This window comes from Chiloscyllium plagiosum, unplaced genomic scaffold (genome assembly GCF_037043375.1).
Source record: "Chiloscyllium plagiosum isolate Xiang-an unplaced genomic scaffold, Cpla_swu_hap1 HiC_scaffold_18, whole genome shotgun sequence".
In the NCBI taxonomy this organism is placed as follows: domain Eukaryota; kingdom Metazoa; phylum Chordata; class Chondrichthyes; order Orectolobiformes; family Hemiscylliidae; genus Chiloscyllium; species Chiloscyllium plagiosum.
This window is the reverse complement of record NW_028270156.1, coordinates 23,019,216-23,044,205: the sequence shown is the minus strand read 5'-3', so window position 1 is coordinate 23,044,205 and position 24,990 is coordinate 23,019,216. Positions and strand designations below refer to the sequence as shown.

At 39.7% G+C, this 24,990-nt stretch overlaps 2 protein-coding genes across 8 annotated transcripts in view; one reads left to right on the top strand and one right to left on the bottom strand.

Moving 5' to 3' along the window:
- LOC122557676 (uncharacterized) overlaps positions 1-15,599 on the top strand; it is a 38,897-nt gene extending 23,298 nt beyond the window's left edge. For 4 of the 6 annotated variants that reach the window (XR_015760120.1, XR_015760118.1, XR_015760117.1 and 1 more), the window contains one exon: positions 628-983. Coding sequence is in view for 1 of the 6 variants with exons in the window: in XM_087996333.1 (XP_087852459.1) it covers positions 628-728; positions 15,463-15,534 (173 nt within the window). In the remaining 5 variants the exon portion in view is untranslated. Of the gene's footprint in view, positions 1-627; positions 984-15,462 lie in introns of those variants that run through there. The other 2 variants (XR_015760119.1, XM_087996333.1) reach the window with 1 other exon arrangement.
- The window catches only part of LOC122557675 (ankyrin repeat and BTB domain containing 2b), a 211,104-nt gene that overhangs the window by 109,791 nt on the left and 76,323 nt on the right, over positions 1-24,990 (bottom strand). The window lies entirely within an intron of this gene.

Genomic DNA, 24,990 nt, shown 5'->3' with positions numbered 1-24,990 from the left:
TCTTCCTGTAATGAATATTATAAACGCTGCATCTTTTAATTTTTGTATCATCAACATGTATCCTATTTCCCCTTTCCGTCAGTCACAATATACTGCTTCATTAAATTCAGACCACAGCAGCAACAGACTAAGTGTGTGATTAGAAATATATTTGTAGATGTCCTTTTCTGGATTATTTAACTGACAACAGAATACCTTCTAACTCTGTCATTTATTCAAATCTGAAAACAGTGCATTTTCTGAACCGTGAATCAAAACAGATAATGTACAAAGGGGACTTCCAAACCTCCAAGAATATTTCTGTGCAAATGAAAATCACCATTTTTCCATTCAGGGAAAGAGGGTAAATTGAGAATCACAAGTTCCTTGGGTGTCACAACAGAAAAAAACAGTCTGATTTGGAAATAAAAAAAATGTATACCAAAAATCTGAAGGAGGATTGGAGAGAAATGCCCAGCAGTGCCAATTAGTTTCTTAATGGCAGGAACATATGAGTGCAATGTTTCATCAGAACCTACATCCTACAGTAGGAACTGAAGAGTTAAAGCAAACAGCACCATTTCCCTTTCTGTTGTAGATGTCAATTGAACTGCTGGACCTTTTGAGCATTTTCTGGTTTTATTTCAGGTTTCAAATGTTGTCAGTTCACGTTGTTCTCCACCAACATAAAGACTTACCCCTGCTGCGATGCTCCAATATTACTGAAGACTCTTGCTGTTTTCAGCAAGGTGGGTCACTTTCCCCACTGGTATTTGTTGACATGTGATCACAGTGAGGCTGCCAAGAGGATTAAAATTGGGCAGCTTTATAATTCCTGTTCCTAGTAAGATCATCAACCGGAGAGAATGTAAATGATGTGCAATTATCTAACTATGAAATTACAATTTGTACGCTTGCTGACTGAGTATGAGACTGTCTGAGATTTGTTTGATCCTTGCCTGGTTGAATAATGATGTGTCATCGATTGTATAGAAATAAACTGATCACTATACAACTGAAACATGTTTATTAGAAAACCTTTCTTTGGTACTGCTTGCCACTTATAAACGGACAATTTCTTCCTTGTTGAGATTGAGGGTATCTATTATTTCCTTTCTCCTGGGACAGGTTGTCTCCTGTTTTGTGTGGAAATTGACTGCAACTAACAACGGGCATCATTACCATGTGTTAGTGTCTGCTGTCCTTGTTCACTGTGAATGATTAATGATTTATGCTTCTTCCAATGTTCCCAGGTTTGCAATTTAGCCACAAATCAGAACAGAGCTGTGGTCTGAAAAACATGCTGTTAAAGTCTGGCTCTAAAATTAAAGCAAAATAGGTGCTGATAAAATAAAAGAAGCGTACTGCAATTTATGAGGACTGAATGAAGTGTTAAATGAATTGGCATAAACAGAAAGGTCCATTAAAACACAGCAGGGAGAGTGTACCATATAACGGTGGGGGCATGACTTGTTTTCAGTTGTTTGTATATCTATGTATATGAGAAAAGTAACAGTGTATGATAGCAAAAACAAAGAAATGTAGCTTAAAACCAGGCAAATGCTCCAGTCTTAGCAACTTCCTCACAATGCCAACAGTCTGGTCCCCTGGGAAAATCTCTCGACGAGCTAAAGAACAATAGCTCAATTCATTCATTTTAGTGCCATGTTTCGTTAATCACATTCCTCCTGTTTATCATGTTCCCTCTCTTCCAGTTCGACCGAGAGGCTCGTTAACATGCTGTTAGTCATATTAATGTGCCTCATCAAATTTTTAATTACTTTAAATGCAGCAGTGCAGCTTCAAGCTCTCCAGCTTTGTTCAAGATACTCAAACTTTAAACAATTCTACAATACTTCCAAAAGTGTCATTAAAAAACAAACTTAAGGATAATTATGTGATTGCATTTTTAAATAGACTAATGTACATGATCACATTACTGTCTCAATCACAATGGTTTAGTAGAGGGAAAATAAAGAGTACTTTTTTCCCCAAGGCTTTGTGAATGAGTCTCATTGCCAGGAGAAACAGCGACTTGGATATGGCAGGGGTACTTATTCTAGTTGTGCGTTTGTTGAATGTGACAGCTGGTGAGTGGTTGATCACTTCAGTGCATAATATTAACAATTTCAACTCCTGCTCCTGTTGGCTGAACAGAGACAGCAGCTACTAGAGAGCTAGATTAAAAATTCTTGAGTTTTGTGGCCCTTACTGCCACCCATTGATCCATTATAACCTAAATAAGAAAAACAGGCAGACAATTTTTGCACTCATATCACATTATGCAATGTTTGAAGGAAATTAAAGTTTATGTATGTTTAAATAAAACTCATTTGTATGGCACACACAGGCACAGTTCCCATATTCCCAGATGTTAAATTGTCACTGATTGGCAATGAAGCCACTGAGAAATTCATTTGTTCTTTCACAGAAGACTTACAGTAAGAATTACTAAAGGAATCACTAGAAAAAGTCAGTGGGGGAGATAGTGTGGGCAATGTCCAAATATGAATTCAGTAAGTCTCATTCAAGTTAGATTGGTAAATTCGTGTTTTCACTTCTCCCAGGATACTAAAATTCTTGATTTATAGTAACATAAATACAAATCCCAAAACAACATTTACCCATTTGTTAATACTCAGCACATCAAATATAATCGAGTGGAATTTCTGCAGGAATTCCATGATCTCCCATCATTATTTTAAGAGGAACAGGAGGGTCAACCACACAGAAATGACAAGCATCTGATTCTAGGAGCAACAATTAGACTTTAGTACGTTTCCAGATGATCATTTCTTTGTTCAGTGCGAGAGATTCTCATTCTGGTCATTGGCTTTGTAGGCATATTGCAGAGCTTTCCCTAACAAACTAAGCAACCAGCTGGATTGGAGTTGCACATTAATTAATTACATGCGGGTGAATTGATGGGAAAAGTGCCAAATATAACCTAAGATTCTGACCTGTCTGCTGAGCACGTTAATGTCAGGGAGATGTGAAAGACTTATTTCCAAAAGGCCGTCTTACACAGTTTTAAGCTACCATTATTCTGTGGAACTCCAGTCTGGCGGAGAGTCACTTCTGAAAAAATATCCACGTCCCTCTGGAATATCTGGGAAATTTTAAAACTTTCTATGGAATCTTTTTCTCAAATCAGATGATAAAACCGCACACTCCCTGCTATAATTAAAAGTGGTTGCCATGAAAGCCCAAGTCTGCATGCAGACTGAAGAGATGCACTTCATCTGCACCTTGCAAGCGGTCAGTCTGCATCATCACTGAAAACTGCCATTGGCTAATCACAGTGCAGAGCAACCTCAGATAGTGGTGTGCCATAATTTAGAGATGACTGTATTGCAGAGAAGTAAAATGTTTTCTAATCTGTATGAGTACCAGGGAAAGTACAATTTCTGCAACATATATCTTGATGATAAGATGCCTTTGTAGAAAATTTTAACCTAATACGTTCGTTAGGAAATCGGTGGGTAATCACTAAAGAAGAGTAATATTGGAAAGATCATAAAACTGCCATTCTATGAATCCCAAGGGATCTTGGCCAGAGAATTAGGTGAAAATATCTCAGTGGAAATCCAGAGCATTGATGGGCACCTGTCCCTCAAGACAAGCTCTCTTAAATGTTTCACTGATAATCCAAGATAGATTCCATCTGTTGCAGCACGGCATGGAATTCAGGTCCAGTCAATTATATCTAATAAACCAGGTTTTGGTTTTGGAGGTATACAGAGATCTGACATCCTGTCTATGAAGCCATGGATGGCATTGCTGCGTGTTAAAATGTCAGTGTGAATTTATCCAAAATCTGCAGTAGACAGTGCAAGTAGTGGAGAGGTAAACTGAGAGGCCTGTGAATTTCACTTCCCTATCGGCAAAATAACAATACCAAACAGAAAATTCATTCACTGCTAACTAAAATTTTCAGTCCCCCAGAGGAGGCAATATTTCAGTTTCGACTGCTAGGGTTAAAGGTCATAACATTTCAGGTCTGCAGGAAATCAGTCAAAGGTATGGCTTTACTGGGGAAAGAAAAACAATCATACAACAGTTTAAAAATGTCCTTTTACGTCTCGCAAAGAAAAAGTCCAAGATGCCACCATGCTTTTGTTTTTCCCATCCAGAATTTTGAAAAGTTTAACTTAAAATGAAAGAACTATTAAAGTTTATACAGTTTCAGTGAACACGATCATGTGCCCAATGCTTTAGTACAACTGTGGCTTGGAATTACCCTAATGTTCAAGGAACATCTCAAAACTTGCTTCACACAGGAAAACAGATACAAAGTTTGGGGGAAGATAATGAGAAATTGGCTGAAGTTATGGTTAAAGGTAAGTAGGTAGGTAGCTTTCTAGAAAGCACTTACAGAAATGGTTTCTTTTGAAAAGTTCATAATGTGTGCAATTCAGCACCTTCACAAATATGCCTTCATGTTTCACATTCATCGACGGAGGAGAAAGCTGCTGACCATTCAACATGGCATCTCTTCATCTATCAAGGCACGAAGAGGGTCAGAAACCTGTGAGATGGAACAGCAGCCATAGTGGAAGGAGAAGGAACCCACGAGAACTGCATTTCCAGATGTAACAATGTGCACCCACTGCCAAAGAAACTAGTGCATCCAAAGTTGGCCTTCTCCTGCCATGTGAGGACTCATCCACTGCACTGAAAATGTGTTGCTGGAAAAGCGCAGCAGGTCAGGCAGCATCCAAGAAGCAGGAGAATCGACGTTTCGGGCATGGACCCTTCTTCAGGATCGAGGAAAGTGTGTCCAGCAGGCTAAGATAAAAGGTAGGGAGGAGGGACTTGGGGGAGGGGCGTTGGAAATGCGATAGGTGGAAGGAGGTCAAGGTGAGGGTGTTAGGCAGGAGTGGGGGTGGGGGCGGAGAGGTCAGGAAGAAGATTGCAGGTTAGGAAGGCGGTGCTGAGTTCGAGGGATTTGACTGAGACAAGGTGGGGGGAGGGGAAATGAGGAAACTGGAGAAATCTGAGTTCATCCCTTGTGGTTGGAGGGTTCCTAGGTGAAAGATAAGGCATTCTTCCTCCAACCGTCGTGTTGCTATGATCTGCCGATGGAGGAGTCCAAGGACCTGCATGTCCTTGATGGAGTGGGAGGGGGAGTTGAAATGTTGAGCCACGGGATGGTTGGGTTGGTTGGTCCGGGTGTCCCAGAGGTGTTCTCTGAAACGTTCCGCAAGTAGGCGGCCTGTCTCCCCAATATAGAGGAGGCCACATCGGGTGCAGCGGATGCAGTAAATGATGTGTGTGGAGGTGCAGGTGAATTTGTGGCGGATATGGAAGGATCCCTTGGGGCCTTGGAGGGAAGTAAAGGGGGAGGTGTGGGTGCAAGTTTTGCATTTCTTGCTGTTGCAAGGGAAGGTGCCGGGAGTGGAGGTTGGGTTGGTGGGGGGTGTGGACCTGACGAGGGAGTCACGGAGGGAGTGGTCTTTTCGGAACGCTGATAGGGGAGGGGAGGGGAGGGAAATATATCCCTGGTGGTGGGGTCCGTTTTGTGGTGGCGGAAATGACGACGGATGATACGATGTATATGGAGGTTGGTGGGGTGGTAGGTGAGGACCAGTGGGGTTCTGTCCTGGTGGCAATTGGAGGGGCGGGGCTCAAGGGCGGAGGGGCGGGGAGTGTCATCCAACCTGACAGATGTCATCCTCGATTCAGAGGAGCCGTTACCAATGACACATTTACGGCAAATGTTGAAAAGAAATCTAGATCTGCACCTGAAGTGAACAAAGTACTGAGAAATGAGATTAGGATGGGCACCAATTTATTCAGCCAGAGCACATACAATGGCCTGTTTCTGTGCTGTAGTGTTTCTATGGCTCCATGGTTCTGTGAAAGCAGAAGTTTGACATGGCTCAAATGTGTTCAGATTGGTTATGCGGCAGGTATTGGATGTTCCCCTTTCTTCCCTCATGCAGTCGAGTTAGATTAGAAACAGAAAGAGTTTTGAGGCTGATGCAAATCTTTTTCAGTACACCAGGAACATGCTGTTGTCACAGCTGATGATCATTCTGCACAAGTCAGATTCCAAATGATACCCAGCTTGATTGACCAACAGCAAAAATTAAACAAATGATCTTTACGGTGGTTGGTCTCTGAAATATATTGTCATGAGGTTGCTGATGCTCTTTAACGAAACAACAAATTTATTACACAAAAGAACTAAACAAAGATATATTTTACACACACGGACATAGACACACACTCAGAAGGAATTAACAGAAAAATCAAAACAAAGTTTCAATCTATTTCCCAACACTAGCCTTAACGGAGACTCAACTCCAGAGAAATATCACTCCTTTCAGTTGTATTTTTAAAAAATCTTTACTTTATTGACTTTCTCCAGTTCCTTTTCTTGAACCGTGGAGACAATTCTAAAATTTCTTTCTGATTCTGCTCACAATTCTGAGGGCCTAAACTTTCTCAGTTCTGGTAACTTGATTTTTATCCAAAATCTCCTAGCTTGGAAGCTCCACTGACTAGAAACTAGTTCTGGTGAGGTTCCCCTAAGTTAACTTAAAGCTTTGAATTTGTATTCAGATCAAAACTATATCGAACTGCCTTAATGAGCAGAAGCATGTGTTTCTTTCCCCCTAAGCACCAGTTTTGTCAAGGTTTATGAAGGGTTTCTCTCTGTGAGGCCTTGAGAGTTTTCTTGCCACATCTTTTCAAACTCGTCTCATTACATACCTACACGACTCGAAGGCCCCTCTCTCATTCTAGTCCATTCTACCACTCATTGTTCCAGAACAGCCTGTGGCTGCCAGAATATCCTAGAATGGACCAGCATTCCTGGTGACAGTATCATCTTTAAAAGTCTATTGTGCATCCAGCCAAGCTTTAGTTTGGAGCTGCCCTGTTTGGTTTCACAACATTTGCTTCAATGTGGAAGAGAAGGGGAAATTGGCATGTTGTTTTGAAGAAGGTACCTGAAGTTCCTGCTGGATGGGGCAGTGCAGCAGCAAGATGACCTCTTCCACCAGGACCAGCAGAAGACACCATGACATCAGATTGTGCCAACCAGGTCTGAGATTCCCACCTGGATTAGTGCAGTCTCAGCTGTCTGGAGGAATGCATAGCAATGTAGGAAGAAGCTCAATGACCATTCCCATTCTAGCAGCATGAGTGCCACTGTCATCTTTCTAATCTCTCACAGTCACTCTCTCTATACACTACTGTAATCAACTTCCACAAAGGCTCATAAGCTATCATTCTATGGTATGCAACAGCTTCCCACACTCATTTTCACTGACCCCAACCCATCAGCTCTAACCCCACATGCCCTCTACACTGCCTACTCACTCACTCCAGGCACCTGCCTAACTCTACCAAGATATTAGCTACCACTTTCATCTCAATTAAAACCTGCCTTCTCTCTCATCTCATGAGGAAATCAGCCCACACTGTAACGGAAACAGTCAAGTTGATCGACATTAGGCTACTTACCCCTTTTAAGGACAGGATCCTGACTCTGAATGTTCCATGTAGCTGATTGACTGTATCCAAGTCCCTGGGCTGGTATTAGAAACTTCAAAAAAAGTGTGGTGCTGGAAAGCAGCATCCGAGGAGCAAGAGACTCGGCATTTCGAGCATAAGCTCTTCATCAGGAAACTTTATCAGGATTTTCTCCTGGTATTCGAAACCTCCTGAGACTCAGGTCTGATGAAGGCTCACTGGACTCAAAACAGTAACTCTGTGTCCTCTCTGCAGATGCTGCCAGGACTGCTGTGCTTCTCCAGCACTCTGCTTTTGCTGGCCTTGACTTACTGTGCCAGGAATGCCCAACTGAAGGTTACCCCTACACTCAATTATTCCAACACAGAGTTGGCTGATGCATAAACTTGAATTTGTGGGCGGCACGGTGGCACAGTGGTTAGCACTGCTGCCTCACAGCGCCTGAGACCCGGGTTCAATTCCTGCCTCAGGCGACGGACTGTGTGGAGTTTGCACGTTCTCCCAGTGTCAGCGTGGGTTTCCTCCGGGTGCTCCGGTTTCCTCCCACAGTCCAAAGATGTGCAGGGTCAGGTGAATTGGCCATGCTAAATTGCCCGTAGTGTTAGGTGAAGGGGTAAATGTAGGGGTATGGGTGGGTTACGCTTCGGCGGGTCGGTGTGGACTTGTTGGGCCGAAGGGCCTGTTTCCACACTGTAATGTAATCTAATCTAATCTAATCTAATTCTAGTGCCAGTGTCTCAACTCACTGCAAGGCTTGTTCCCCTGTGTTTGTTCACCTGCACTGGCTCCTGGCCAAGCCCATACTGGATTTTAAAATTCTCATCCTCGTTCTTCAAACTCTTCACTGCCTCGACCTTCGTTATCTCTAATTTTCTCCCAATCTACAACCCTCCAAGATATCTGAACTGCTCTAACTCTGGCCTCTAGTATCACTGGTTTTAATTGTTCCATTCTTGGTAGCTGTGCCTCCAGTTGCTGAGGTTATATACTCTGGAATTCCCTCGCCATAACCCCCCCACCTTTCCATGTCACTTTATTTGAAGACAGCGCTTAAAATGTGGTTCTATGACCTTAGAGTTTTAATAATCTGATATCACCTTCCGTGACCCAGTGTTGAAGTTCCTTTTTATAACACTCATGTGAAATGGTTGGTCATGGTAAACGCACTACATAAATATACATAGTTGTTATTAAGTTTGGAATGTAGCAATGGCAAAAGAAGATCTGTATAAATAACCAAATTATAATCTGTGTTTCAGTGTAACTCAATTTCTCAAAACTTACCTTTTTTTGACAGAAGATAGGCAACACGCAAAATAATGTTGCACGAGAATCCTGAGCCAACTTGAATTTCCAAAATATTCTGAATTGTTTTGGAACATGGGTTATCCAATTAGTTTGTATTGACTTCAAAATAAATCCAGAGTGGGTTTGTGTTATGCAACCAGACCTATTCAATCACGTAATACATTTTGATTACACTACATGTTCCTAGGTGTTTCTTTACTATTGGTTCATTCATAAATGAAGGTGACATTGAACAAAAATGTTGAATAAACATTTTGTTTGGCTGGTTAGCATTAAGGAATATTGTATTCTTGTCATCAATGCAGACAAAATGATCAGCTCTCATTAACAGATGTATTAAAAGCGAAGTCAAACATGTTGATTGATTTCTTGTGAACTGGGTAACATAGAAAGAAAAGCGCTCATTAATCTCAGCATTGCATGGAATGTAAACACAGTAAATACAGTGGGAATTTGTAACTAAAGAAATAGCCAAGAATACTAACATGAATGTCAGAAATAAAGTTTAAAACATGAAATAAGCAGGCTAAATAAAAACTGAAAGAACAGCAGATACTGTAAATCAGAAACAAAAACAGAAATTGCTGGAAAAGCTCAGCATCTGTGGAGTGAAAGAGTTGATGTTTCAGGTCGAGTGACCCTTCCTCAGAACAGAAATAAGTAGACTGTTGGCCTCAGAAACATAACCAATAGTTTCAGCTGAAGTTTAGAAAAGAGAGGTTTACATTTATTTAGCACGCTTCAAGACCTCTCAAAGTCACACAAAAGCATTCTGTAGCCAGTGAGGCAGCTTTGAAGGACCATCATTGCATTGTTACATGGGCAACACAGTAGGTCATTTTTGCACAACAGGATCTCACAAACAACAATGTGATATTGACCAGATAATCTGTTTTAGTGATGATCCTTGAAGGATAAAACATTGGTCAGAACACCTGAAATACCTCCCCAGATCTTCAAAAAAATGCCATGAGAACTTATTTCCACTGGAGCTGTGGTTCTTTGGGTTTAACATCTCATTCAAATGACAGCACTCTCAGTAGGACAGCACTTTCTCAGTACTCCATTGGAGCAACAGCTTGGAATTTTGTTCTGATGTCCTCGAGTGAGACTTAAATTTGAGAGTTCAAGGTTAGGACCATTGACAGGCTGTAAAACTGATGTGACTTGTGCTATTATATTAATACACCATAAACTGGACTGACTTTGGGTTAATAATGGTCTTATTTCATTGTTTATTTGATACTCATTGTATTGAATTAAACAGCAGACTTGTTGGGCAATAGGGTCTTCTGCTCATATTTTGTTAGAAACTATGAAGTGAGATAGAAAATTGAAGAAATATCAAGCTTTCAATCTCCCCCTCCCCAAACCTCCAACCTCCAGGTAACAATGAGTTGTTCTGAATTTCATTGCTCTAGATTTCTGGTGTGAATCACCAAAAGTCAATTAAGGTATTGCATTCCCAACCAATACATCTTCAGACCTTGGATTTATTGCTGAAAGCTGCAGGAAGCCTGTACCAATAATACTCTTGCCCTGATGCAAAACCCTTATTCAAAACTTCAGATTCAAGAGTGAGGGCGGTCAAGTGGATGCGGGGGAGAGAAATTACACTCCAAAATACAAACAAACAAAATTCAATTCTCACTCATTTTCTCATTTCCAGTTGTTGCAACTATGCCTCAAGATTCACAAGAATGAGTGCAAATATTAATGTGAATGGTGTAAACCAGATCATAAAGAACACTTTTCTTTCCTAAATATTTTCCAGCTATTTAAATAGCTTTGAAAACATTATGTCACCGTACATCACTTCAGTTCAACATAAACTCTCCATAAAGACTAATGGTAGGACAAGTTACGTCTTGGTGTACTGGGACATTTTCTGATTAGGAGAGATAAATTTGATCAGTTTAGATCCACTGGACTGAAATCATTTACCTCGTTGAGATGAACAGATAGTATTACATATATACTGACGTACATGCCCAAACATAAACATGCACACACTTGTCAACAATGAATGTAAAATACATTATGGCTTATAATCCCCAGTTCTTCAATTGCAGCCTAACTCACATTTTATGCAACTTCAACATTAGCACTATGGTGTTTTCCCCCCCAATTCTATTAGATTTATATTCCACATTTCACAATACCATTGCATTAATCGGCACCTTTAATACCTTGCATCAACCTATCTGGGCCATTTACCCCTTACAATCTATGTAAACTTTTCCATTTGAGGCATTCTTACACATTACTTCCTAAATAATAATTTCCACTTATCCACCCATCTATTTGCTGCCTAATCCTTGCCATAATTTGCCAAATCCACAAGTTGATGTTATAGTAAATTTCACCTATGCCTATACTTAATACAACGCAGTCCTGTGTGGATCACTCGCTGTCTCATGAGCAGGAAACTTCCCTTACCCTCTACTAAGGCTAGAATTCTCGAATAATAGTGAACACAAGTTGAAATCATAATTTAAAAACAAGTTCTGAGCTCTGTTATAAAATGTAATTTTGGTTGTCTGATTTATTTAAGACCATCAATGATTATTGACCATGATATGCAACAAACAGCAAAAGATAAGCGAGACACTATACATTGCTGTTAGGAAAAAGACTGGAAAAGAAGCCCATAACTTATGTTGTGTTTATAATGATCAGGAACAGGGTTGTGCTCAAGCCTCTGAAGAATAAGTGAACTTGACATGCCTGCCTTTTAATACTGTGGGAGATGTGCCATTTTAATTTACCTCACACTGCCCATGGATTTGGATCAAAGCCAGCAGTAACGTAAACAATTCTTTCAACAGTGCACAATGCCTAACTCATTGCAAGTTATGTGCTTTCAAGATAGCATCTGGCTGAAATTGATTACTGCTCAAAAGCTTTATAAAACTTTTTTTTATAAATTTTATCACATCCATACTACTTTTATGAGATAATTAAAAAGAAAGTATTAAAAAAGTTCCATTTAACTCTTGAAAAATATATTAATATAAAATGTATAACATTTGGCTACTTATAACACAACTAAAAAATTTATAGGTACCCTGTGAATTAACAGATCACTGACAATTTGGTTGTGGATTCAATTAATTCTATCTTGTCAAGCCAATAGTAATCAAGCTTCTGTTTATTAAACAGAAAACACTCTCAGTATTTTTCAATTAAATTCAGTTCCGTGAGTCTCTCTTCATAAATCTGTTATGAACCAAGTTGTCATGCAAGATATCATATATAATTGTGTTGTAACTGAGTTTCACGCTTTGGCTTCATTGCATCTACCACTGTCTGAGAAAAAGAACAGGAAATGACATCACTAACCCAAAACACATAAATAGAAAGCAGGACTAATACAAGTGCTTCACTGGAGGCTCACTGATGATGACAACACCTTCACTGCAAGATTGAATGGTGGCATCCCAAACTGAATGCAAGATGCTTGTTGATTGGATGCGATATTAAATCACATCAAATTAAAACAAATTGTGAGATTGTTTTCACACACAATCTCTGGAAAGATCTCAGGACTTGATTCATCTTGTTTGTAACTATTATATACCTAGTTGATGATTTCAATATTCACACTTAAATCCTTTTAGTTTTCTATTCTTCAATTATGCAAATATCCATTCCCTTTACAACTTAGTTAATCTTTCTTCGGGGCTCTCCCTACATTTTATTGTCTCTATCAGCACTGAAATAAATTGAATAGAATTTATGTCAGGACAAACTGTGATTCTTGAAGTGATTTCAATTAAGGGAGTGGGACTTCCTGTGATATTAAGAAATTTACACTTTTCACACTTCTTGTTCGACCAACATATGATCCAATTCCATATGTATCACATTATTCCACATTTTCAGGTAGCTAACTTCTAATATATTCCTGTTAATTGAAGTAGAAACATAATTTGGAGAAATTCAGCAGGGTAAGTGGCATTAGTGAAGACAGAATGCACTTAATGCTTCATGACAATGAACCTTTGGTAAAACCTTTCCAATGCCACGTCAGTGACTACAATTCAAACAACTTGAATATTGCTGAAGATAGATATGTTACTGAAGCATTTTGTCTTGAACTCATCAGAACAAACACAAGAATGCCAAACTTCAATCACAACAATTTGTGCTGCAGAATTAGTAAATAGACACAAATTCGTTGGCATGTTGACTCTGGCTAGCTGATGCGTTGCCATGGAGAAGGGATTGGAGGTCTGCTTGTCCTGATGAATGTTAAGATGCAATGTTTCAGCAACAAATATTATTGAAAAGAGAGATTTGAATTCAGAAATATTTTATTGACTACCAAGTGCTTTGAGGCATCCTGTGTCACAAAAGGCATTATACAAATAAGTCTTTTTCTCTCTCTACGTGTCTGTTTGCTATATTTGTTATGATAATAACAAGTGCCCAGAGACAAACTTCCCAACAGATCAGCACTCTTCTCTTATACAGTACAAATAATGGTTTCCCTTCACTTTGGTTTTTTTTTGTGAATCCCCTGATGAGTGCAAGACAAAAAAAACTTTGACAAAACGTGTATTTTTTTCAGCAAGACCAAAATAAATGCATGGACACTTTCTAAATAAATAACATGTTAAGCATTCATTCACTAATACCATAAAGAAAATATTTAAACAAAATAATTTGTTGATGATAATTCAGAAAAAGGTACATGGACTGACAAAGCATGTGTTAAAAAGAAATGAACTTGCAAAATATGTTGTGCAGGGAAGATTTCAAGGGAAAAAGAAGAAGATGGAGACAGAAAAATGAATGCTATCAGCTTGGAAACTGAAGGATACTACTGTCAAATAAAAAAAAATTGGCACAAATAAAGTGTTATGAAAAAACAATGAAAAAAAGATTCGCCTTTGGACAGATAACACATGATGTTGATAATGACAATGATATTTAGACTGTTTTTGTCTAACATTTAAAAGCATACACAATTAATTATTGCCAAGAGAAATGTACATTCTTGCACATTTTGCCCTGTAGGAAAACATCAAATTACACATTGAAATCAAATGGGCTCAATAATGATCGACTCCAAGATCAACACTGGTAATACGGAATCGAAGTATTGATAATTATCGCAAATCTTAGCTAATTTCTGTTTGAACTATCAATGACTGTCAGAGAAAGAGGTTTTCCATATAGCATATTTTACATGAAAATATAGCTGGGAATAGTTTGTTATATAGAACCGGTTTGGACTCAATGTTATCAGGTATAACTTAACCCGCCAGAAATCTAATCTATTCAATTTGGAGTTATTGATTTTTGTGATCGAGCACCGCTAATCAAGTTGGCTCTGCTCATTTTGGTTTCCGAAGTAGGATTTTACCTTCCCAAATCATTTCATAATCCAAATCAGTGTGTTTTCGTAGCAAATCCTATATTGAGAAGATTATGTGTAGTATGTAGAAGGTCTTCTATTTCCTACGCAAGAATGTTAATTTATTTTTAGAGGTTACAAAAACATTCTGTCATTCCCGATGTCCAATCCTTATGGGACTAATTAGGATGGAAATCACTGAGTTTTAAATTAGCACAACTTTACTCTACAATTGTTTTATATTCTGCCAGTTTCACACAGGCAGATTCTGACACCGACTGTTCCATGTCACAGACAATCGCACATTGTGGCTGTCTCACACTGTGACAGTTTGACTCTGAGACAGTCCAACTTAAAGTGCCTCGACTTCTTTAGTTTCAATGAGACAGCAGTGTGGATTGAGTGTGAATGCAGCACAACATCTTGCATAAATAGTCCTTTTAGGACACCATCTACCGAAACTGTGAAGAAATGTTCAAGGACGAAGTGTCCTTTCTGGCTTTGAAAATACATGTTGTTACACACTTTACATTAACAGTAGTTTTACAAAATGAGTGAAATTCAGTTTAAGACACCAAAATAGCCTTAACACAGCATATCTCTAACAAAAAGATGACAATCATTCAGCTGTTTATAAAACATTTGGTGGAAAACAAAAATGTTCAATTCATCCAAAGTGGCTACACCTGCTCATTGGGAATTGTGATCTTACATTTCCCTGAGGCAGGAGTGTGGAAGCATTACATACTTCTGCTGAATTTCAGTTACTGAGAAGTCCTAACCCCACAGGCAACATTAAATACTTTTCATGGCAGTTTACAAAAGAATCACTGCATGCCTGAAGACTCCGCAGTGATCTCTCATGCCAGTAGTTGTTCTGAGATCTGTCATTCTGCTTTAATGACCTAACCAGGCTGACCTGATAGCTGCACTGTGAATTCAGACACACTCACAAAATACTCTTCCTGATACTTTTGCTTCGTGTTCCCCAACAACCATATGATTTGTTAATAAAACAAAAACCTGCAGGATGCTAGAAGTGGAACAAATTCAGAAATTGCTGGAGAAGTTCAATAGGTCTGGTAGCATGTATGGAGACAAACCAGAGTTAACTCAGTCAAAGTGACTGGACTTGAAATGTTAACTCTGCTTTCTCTCCACAGATGTTGCCAGACTTGCTGAGCTTTTCAAGCAACTTCTAGTTGTTATTGATTTGCTTCTGTTCTTCAGCAGCTACATATTCATGTGGGTGAAATCTATGCTGTCTTACAACAGGATGTATTGTTTTAGTGAGAGATATCACCTAGTGACATTTCTTTGTTTCTTCAAAGGTGGTCTATCATTGGGAGATCCATTTCATCCAATTGGTGGCTGATCAAATTAATGTCTTCTCGCAGAAATGAATATTTTAATGAGAATCACACTTGTTAATTTCTATTTGGAAATAAACAGTTCATGAACGTCATAAACCATCTCTTATTTTTCTATAAAGCAGAGTTCTAATTAACAGTAAACAATTTGGAACTTGGACCAGAGTTTAAATTCTGGACTTTAAGTACTTTGATCACTCACCTTGCAATTTCAAAGAATTAACGTAAACACTGACTATACTATATAGCATTTAAAAGAAAACTGATTTAATATTGGGAAAGTGGTCCCACCTCTGATTAAATGTATTTTATTTAGAATGATTTCATGTCTAAGCACATCAGGTAAACATCTTGAAGAGCTTCAAACAATAAATTGCTTACAGGCCCTTATTATATACGCAAAATCATGATCACAAATGTGCCAAATACATCCCAGAAGCAGTGAGATTTTTAAATGGCTATGCTATTTTTGCCAATATTTAATGAGGGAACACTGTTAGGGCACCAGGAATAGTTCCTAATGTACCTCACATATCGCTAGATTCTTCTCGAAGTCACAAACTTATTTTCTTTGCTGAAGCTCTATGGTACTGTATCAGGCAGCACAATAGTAAGTTCTGGTACATCAATGTGCATCATTTGGCGTTTTGGCCTGGTATCCCTGGTATGTGCTTGTAATAGTGTACACTTGTTATTAGATTAGATTACTTACAGTGTGGAAACAGGCCCTTCGGCCCAACAAGTCCACACCGACCCACCGAAGCGCAACCCACCCAGACCCATTCCCTTACATTTACCTCTTCACCTAACACTACGGGCAATTTAGCATTTATTGAATAGGAATCATCCATCCTGGCATTGACACCATACTCAGTGACACAACCAAAACTAAATATATGTAGGGACAATGTTCAAATTTCCAAAAGCAGTGCTGCATATCACAGTTTCACTTCAAGTTAATGAAGCCATGAAATTCCAGAAAAAGCTTACATGTCCTTCTCTGCACTGCTTGTTTTTATACATTCTCATTACAATTGGAATGGATGAGGCGCAATTCACGTAAGGTTTTTTTTTTGGTCCCAAAAAGATACATAGTGGTCCTCAAAATTCCACAAGAACAGTATGGGTTGCTACCTTGCTGGACTGACTACCTCTCTGTCTCAAATGCTTGTAGCTGCTGACAGAGAAATAATATGGCATGGCCCTCAGATTAGTATTCTCAGACATGGTTGTGTTCACCACCACTACATTCGAGTGGAATCAATGCTCCATTATACCTCAAATAAAAAAGCAAAATCGATATGACTCGCTTTTAATACGAGATTGGAAAAAGGAAGCCTAATGTGTTTTAAAAATCAACCACAGAGCTGCGGTCAAGACAAGAATTCTTGAGTTTTGGTATCGGGGAGTGAAATAAGACACAAGAGGTCTGAAGAGAGTTATCGGTTTCAATTGAGCATTATAACAAATTATTCAGCAGTTAAGTCATTGGTTTCTCGTCCGTCCATCATTTCTGTGAAACACTAACAAAAGTAAACTTGCAAGCACACATCAGATTTTTGCATCAACTTCTGTTCCAGAGGGAATGACTGAGCAGAAAAACAAGAAACTGCTGTTCAGATACTGAAGTTGGCAATTTGCAAATTCAGCAAGACCTGGTCAATATCCAGGATTGGGCTGACAAGTTGCAAGTAATATTTGTATCACAGAAGTAGCAGGCAATGATCATCTCCAACAAGAGAGCATCTAAGCCAGGAAGTGGCCTTCACACACCGGTGCTTAACCTTTCTTACGAAACACGAGGTCTGAAGCAAAGGAAAACTCGCTTATTACTTCACATATAGGGACCTGGAGGTGCAGATGGAGAGGGCGGTGGGAGAAAGCACAGCTCTTTTTCCAACCAGCCAACACAAGAGGTCACACCAACACAACCAGCCAGCCTGGACACAAATCCCAGCCCCAGGTCAGTGTTGTGTCTCAGGTGAACAGGAACATCCAGCAATGTGGGAGGAAGGTTAATGATCTTCTGTAAGAGTAAATGCCATCGCCTTGTCTCCTCTATCTCACACTCACAGCATTCACTAACTGTGCCACACCTCTCAACAAGGCTTACAAACTACAATTCTCACTCTTGGTATGCATCACGCCCTCTGAATGGCTCTTAACCATTTCATCCTTCAAAACCAGGCCCCAGTGGCCTCTATGCTTTCTACTTCCTGAGTCTTCTCACCACCTCTCCTGCTCCTGCTTCACAACAAACTTCTCCTCCAACCACTTAAAACATACACAATCATTCCTTTTCTCTCATTTCAGGAATAATTGGCCCAATTCCCAAACTGATTCCACTGCAGCACCCTGACTGACCTCCATGTAATCCCTGGACCAGTTGCCCTTGGCCTTCAGGACTGACCACAAAATCCCTGAACTGCAAGGATGGGGATCACCAGATTTGGGTAGGACAAGAGCCCCTGACTGGTTGTGGCCAACCCCCTGGACTGGAATAGCAGGAGCTCCTGGACTGACTGTAGCAGTACCCTGTAACTCACTACAATCCCTCTTCTCCCCAGAAGGATCTGCTCACCTTGGATTTTTGTATATGGCCATTTGTTTGATGCAGATGCAGTGTGCTTGCTGTGTAGAATATTGACTCGGGCTGCAGATGTGATGCAGACACAGCACAGTGCCACACAGCAAGACGTCCAACCCTTTTTTTGGTGGTCCAGTGCTCCCATCATCACAAGCTGCTTACCTCTCCCTCTGCACTAACAAAGTAACACAAACCATTATGCTGCCAGTCCATAAGATCCAGTGCACAAAGAAAACAGCGTGAGCCACACAGACGGGCAAGTCAGTGCTGATGTCCACAAGTGTGTGCTAAGAAAGCAACATGAAGTAGACATAAGCTAAGAAACACAAAGTGAGTGAGGACTAAGAAAGCAAGCTAAGAACCATAGGATTGATCTGATTGGAAATATGAGATGTATGTGTGTTTGTGTTTTTGCATGCTCAGCAACTTCACAAATATGAAAGCCACTGATGTCCCTGAGAACCAAAGCAAAGTGCCGAAAGGCTGAAGTGACGTGAGAGTTGGTCTAAGTGCAGGTAAGATTTGATGGGGAGGTTGGTGGTTGCTGGTACGTGTTGACGAAGGGTCAAGGAGGCTGCAGCCCTGGAGCACATGGGAACATTGTTGTGAAGACACAGTTGACTGATGTCCAGAACAAGCATTCAGTGAGCGGCAGCCAGCAGGTACCAACTCTGATTTATATTGGGAGTTTGCGCCATCTGGTTTCTCTAGATACTCGCACTTTCACAATTGTGTGACAAAAGTCCTCCTTCATCTAACTTTCCTTCAAGACTTTCAAGAAAGTAATTCAGAGCAGACCTCCACAGTACAGGACTATTGTACTACTGGACTGAAAGACAAATGACAGTCCTGTTACAGACTGTTCAGAAGGGAATTTTGCTTCTACCACACATACACTTGAATGCTACTTTCACTATACCACTTAGCCTGCTGCCATTTTCCATAGTGAATCCAAAATTTAGATTCATTATCTGGTCTTTAGCAGATACCTATCACTATTCCTGTCAGTAGACAAGTAGTCTACTAGATTAACCCATGCAGTACTTCCCATTAAAGACAAGAAAGCTCATGTTCATTCAACCTTCTGACCCTATTCACAAAATGACAGGAACTGATAGCTTAGAGATAAGTAATCCCATTGAATAAGACTGTGACTGTTGGAAAGAGAACTATAAATAAACTCATAAATCAATTGTGAACAGGACAAACCACTTAACCAGAATTTGAAAGCCTTTTTTTTTAACAGATCAAACCCTGCAGGCATCCTTCGCAGAGGTAATGAGTATCAATTTTCAATGAGAGAGAACACTCCTAAATTACAGAAAGGGAACAAATATACCAGGAAGTCAGATAGTGAACATCTCTGAGAACATGGTGGGAGGTCTGCATATACTTAAAAAGGACATAAGGGTAAATAATTATTTAAATTAACATGAGGTAGAGGTAAAAGCTGGTGAAATTACAGACAAAATAAAATCAGTTCTGGTGCAAGGAATTATTGGCAAGGATGAAGAAAATAAAGTAATGAGAGTGAAATAACTTCACTGAGGCCGGTATCTTCTCACCAAGTCACCCTTTATTTACATGCAGGAAGACATTGATCCAGCTCCCCCAGAGCCAGCTCTCAAAGTGAACAGGAGGTCTGTTCTTATCTGTCAGCCAGGGCTCCCTGATTGGACAAGATTAACAGCTTGAATCAGGGCACTCATATTCTATGTCGATCACCTGGCCAACCACATTATAATCATTACAGAAGTAGAAATGGCAGGATTGTGCAAATTAAACCCTAGAATGTCAAAGTGAATGCACTGCAGGAAGTCATATTCATGAATTATCACTGTCTCAAACCTGTTGTTTAAAGATTAAGCATGCTGTTGCAATTTGGACCATCACTTCACTTGTTTTATTCAAGTTTATATCAAAAGGAAACATCTACAATAAACATACATTTACAGGCCAGAAACAGGAACAATCTGTCATCTACAAACTTCATCTCCAGGTGCTGTTTCAGGGATCAGTCCAAAACCTTCAGGATTCATCCATTACAAAACATGGAAGGTGGTTGAAGGGGGAGGGGGAGGGGGAGAAAGAGTGATAAATCTTCTGGCAAAAGGCTGAGATTGACCCAAAAGATTTCCTAATTTATATTTGAAAAATAAACATTCTCCAATTCTTTCATTAAAAAATTGAAAGCAGAATGGTTAAATCAGTGTTGATGTTCTCCCAAGTATTCAGTGTCGTTAGACTAACAACTACATCATTTTTATCCTTTCTAGTGAACTTAGCCTGAGAGTAGGGCTTCAGGGAGTGATTCTCATTGGGAAGGATTAGCCAACCGAGCAATACTCTAGATTGCATCTATGGCTCAAGTTTAAAAAAAGATATTTGGCAATGGTGAAAATAATGCATTTTCTCCCATAATGTTCTTTATCTTAGGCTGCATTTATGCTCGCGTTTAGATACAGGAATATTGGAACCTCCTTAAAAAAAACTGTTTGAGTTAGTCCTCACCAGGGTGTTAATACTGGCAGTGTCTCATTATCAGCCCAGCATAACCCTTGGAAGGGTTATCTTTTGATTGTGCTCACCAATTTGTGCTAGATTAGGATCAGATGTGTGTGGAAAACCATAACTTATAAGGAACTGAAATGAAACTATCCAAACATAGTTGGAGTGCAATCAAATTACTCCCTGTCAGAAAGTGACTGTGCAAGATGTAGGGGAATGAGGTGGGGATCTGACAAGAGAATTTACATATAGAGCTGGAGGCATAGCTTAGACATTAAATGAGCATTGTGCATTTGTCTTTACTAAGACACTTTTCAAAGATGTTGTGCAAGGTCATGGAGAAACAGGCAGGTGATTATTTAAAACTAGTAACCAAGTATTGGGTAGCTTGTATACAACTAAAGTTAACAAAGCATCAGGGCCAAATGAAATGCATCCACAGATGTTGATGAAAAGACAGCGGAGATCGCAGAGGCAGTGGTTGTAACTGTTTATCCTTTCCTAGATTCAGGGTGGTGTCACACAACTGGTGAATTGCAAACGAGACACCCTCATTCAAAAAGAGTTTAACGATAAGCTTGGCAACCACAAGGTAGTCAGTGTAACCTCGGTGGTGGAGAAACTTCCAGGAACAATACTATGGGACAAATTTAACAATCACACAGATTAATTAAGGAAAGCTGAGACATGTTATGACCAAATTCTGTTTAAGTAACTTGCTGAAGTTTCTGTCGAGGCAACGGAGAGATTTAATGAGGGTAATGCTGTTGATGTGGTGTATACAACTTTCATAGAGTGCTGGACAACAGACCTGTGCACAAAGTTAGAGCTCAGGGAATAAAAAGGACAATTGCAACATGGAAATGAAACTGGCTGAGTGATAGGAAATGAAGATCAATTCTGAGTGATTCACTTCAGACTGGATTAAGGTTCATAGTATAGCTCCCCATAGTTCAGTGTTAAGGTCCCTGCTATTCCTTATATATATGAATAATCTAGACCTTGGCATACAGGGCACAAATTAAAAATTTGTAGATTAGGAAATTTCAAAGTGTTGAGAGGAAGAGAATGCAGAACTTCAAAAGGAAATCTTCTTGACAATGAAAGACACATAACAGATAGAACTTAATGCAGAGAACTGTGAAACGGTTCTTATTGGTTGGATGAATATGGAGACACAATTAGGGGTGCAATTTTAGAAGGAGTGCAGAGGCAAAGGGTCCTTTGTGTATATATGCATAAATCATTGAAGGTGGTAGGACAGGTTCAGTGTGGCTAACAAAGCGCACAGGTTTATTTCAATAGCACTATCAAGTAAAGCACAAAGGTTCTGGCAATTCTGTAACAAAAACACTGGTTCATCCTCAACATGGAAAGTGCAACTAGTTCTGTGCAACACATTTTAAGAAGCATGTGAAGTGATTAGGCAGGGAGCTGAAAAAATTCAGAAGATTAGTTCTGGAATGAGAAACTTTAGATTGGAGAAGCTGGGACTGCTCTCCTTGGAGAATGGAAGGTACAGAGGAAATTTAATAGCAGTGGTAAACATCATGAGGGGTCTTGACAAAGCCCATAGGAAAAATATGTTTCCACTGGTGAAAGGATCAAACTCCAGCAGGGCATGGACTCAAGGTCATTGGCAAAGGAATGGTGATGGAAAGAAATGTTTCCTCATGTGGTGAGCTTCTGGAATGTGCTACCAGAAAGTGTGGCTTTCAAGAAGGAATTGGATCACTATCTGAAAAGAAAGGGGTGTGGGGATATGCAGGGGAGTGGCACTAGTTGAAAAGCATCTTTAAAGCGCCCCAAAGTACAGACATGGTCAGTCAAATGGCCTCCTTCTGTGCAGGAGCTATTCTAATGATTCTACAACATGCTGTCCTGGCACTTAGTCAATGCTTTGAGAAATGGAGAAGATTATAAGATGACAATGTTTTGCTGTATTTTATTACAACAGAACCTTTACTAAAGTATAATGGATGCATTGTTTCGAAAGATTTGTGCTGACTGTGGTGAAATTCACGACTTTGTGCAATTGAAAAGGCTTTTTTGTAAAAACTAATTACAAAATGTAAACAAATCCACATGTGCACAGTTTATATCAAAGACTGATTTCAAACGGAGATATAATTATTAATTATACATGTTACCGTTAACATACTCAGTTCCTACCAAGTTAAATGTGGATCTTGCTGCTGATAATTAAAAGACAAAGATATATGTGGTCAGTTTGTTAAAATCAGGATCACTCACTTCCTGAGCCGTTCAAAAGGTCTGGCCCAAAGGCATTCCACATTGTGTTATTAATTCAGATTATGAGATCATCCAATAATCATTGTCTAAACCCTTAGACAAGGCCAGTTGTGAGGACTCTGATTAACAATAGCTAATTTCAAATGTTTCATGTTATGTGGGTATTTTTAAATGCACACATGTTTTGCACAGAACTGTTCTAATTGATCTATTTACGTTTTGCAGCAGCTTGTTAGATACAAACTGCAGGGTCATTTTCCCTCCTACTTTCATTGTAATAGGTGGTTATTTATTGGTCACCTTTCTGGAAATGTAGGTTTTAGATTTCAGCTGAAATTGCATTTGTGCTCCTTCGAGCTGCTGCTTATCAACTTGAGCACTTTTTCTCATGTCACTTCTGAATTGAAATTTAATAAAAGTGATGAATAAAAAAAGGTGACTTCAGAGTGACTGCCTCCCTGAGGCCGCCTTTGATACAGCGTTTTAATAAGTTGCCCTCAGAAACTGAGAATCAGGTGAGAACTCTTCACTGGTTGGAGTCACACCTTGCAGAAAGGAAAATGGGTGCAGTTGTTGAAAGTCAACCACCTCAGTCCCAGGACATCACTGCAGGGCCTGTCAGCGTAATGTCCTCAGCGGTGCTTCATCACTGACCTTCCCATCATTGTTTGGAAGTAAAAATATTCACTCTATTTACAATACAACGTTGTACTCTTCCAACACTAAGTCCAAAACCTGGACAACATTCAGGCATGAACTGATCAATGGCAAATAACATTCATACTCCACAAGTTCCTGGCAATGACCATCTCCAACAGGAGAGATTCTAGCCATTTTCTTTTGATATTCAATGGCATTACCATCACTGAAGAAGCAATTAACAACAGCCTGGGAGTTACCATTGATCAGAAACTGGACTCAACCAGTCTTTTAATACTGTGGCTACAAAAACTGATCAGAAGCTAGGAATTCTGCTGCAAACAACTCAGCTCCTTACTCGCCAAAGGCTGTCAACATTCTACATGACTCACGAATAGGATGGAACATACTCCATTTGATTGGATGAGTGCTGCACCAACACAAATAGGTTTGACACTATTCAGTCAAATGGTAGCATTTCAGTCAAAATCCTCCAACTTCCTACTTCACAGTACTGCGACTCTACTACAAACCAAGCACTGCAGTGGTTCAAAAGGGAGGGCCAAAAGAGATGGGCAATAAATGTTGACCTAGTCAGTGATGCCCTCATCCTAAAATTAAAAAAAAACTCATAAACTCATTATTTATTAGCATTTGTAAAAGGCAGTGTAAAATATTTACACAGGAAATATCAGAGTGCAAGATGTAAAAGGAAGCCTTTAGAAAAAGGTCAGTGGAGAAGAAAAAAACGTTGTTCTCCAAACAAAGAGGCTTCCATTAGCTCAAGAAAAGGGCGGATTTGTTTGGAATGTCTTTTTTACAAAGAATGATCTCCTTTTCGAGCAATTTCACTCAACTTGATGCCAATTTTCCAGTGGAATCAGAGAAGAAGGTAAATCAATCTGTGCGATTAATCCCAGATCTCTGCTCATTCCCTAGAGCCGTGCTGATTATCTTCCTTTCAATTTTTTATTTAACTGCTACTACCAACACAATTCAACAGATCCAACACTGACTCAGTTCCACCAATGTTAGATCTTTACATTCTGAGGAAAATCTGGAAGCCACATTCTCTCCTCTGTCAGAGCCAAAACCCTGTTGCCTTGCCTTCCTTTCGCATGTTTCCACAACATGGGGAATTAGGCATAACTTTGGTCTTCAACAGCTGAAACCAAACAGTGACCTTCTGAAATGATCAGCCATCTCATCCCATCCCACCCCACCCACCATCATCTCAGGAGACTGAGGCTTCCTCATTTTGGCATCTGTTTCTTTTCAATGTTTCTCTGGCCTGTTCCACAAATGGGGTAAAAGGAAGTGAATATGGAAGGCCGGCAGCATGAAGTAAATGCAAAAGACCAGTGTCATATGGATGTCACTGCCATTCTAAATGATTCCTTCACTATCACTATCATGGTGAGTGAGTGGTAGTGGACATAAATTAAGACCTAACAGTAATTTTCTAAATACCCATGTCATGCTTGTGATAAAAGGCCATCAAA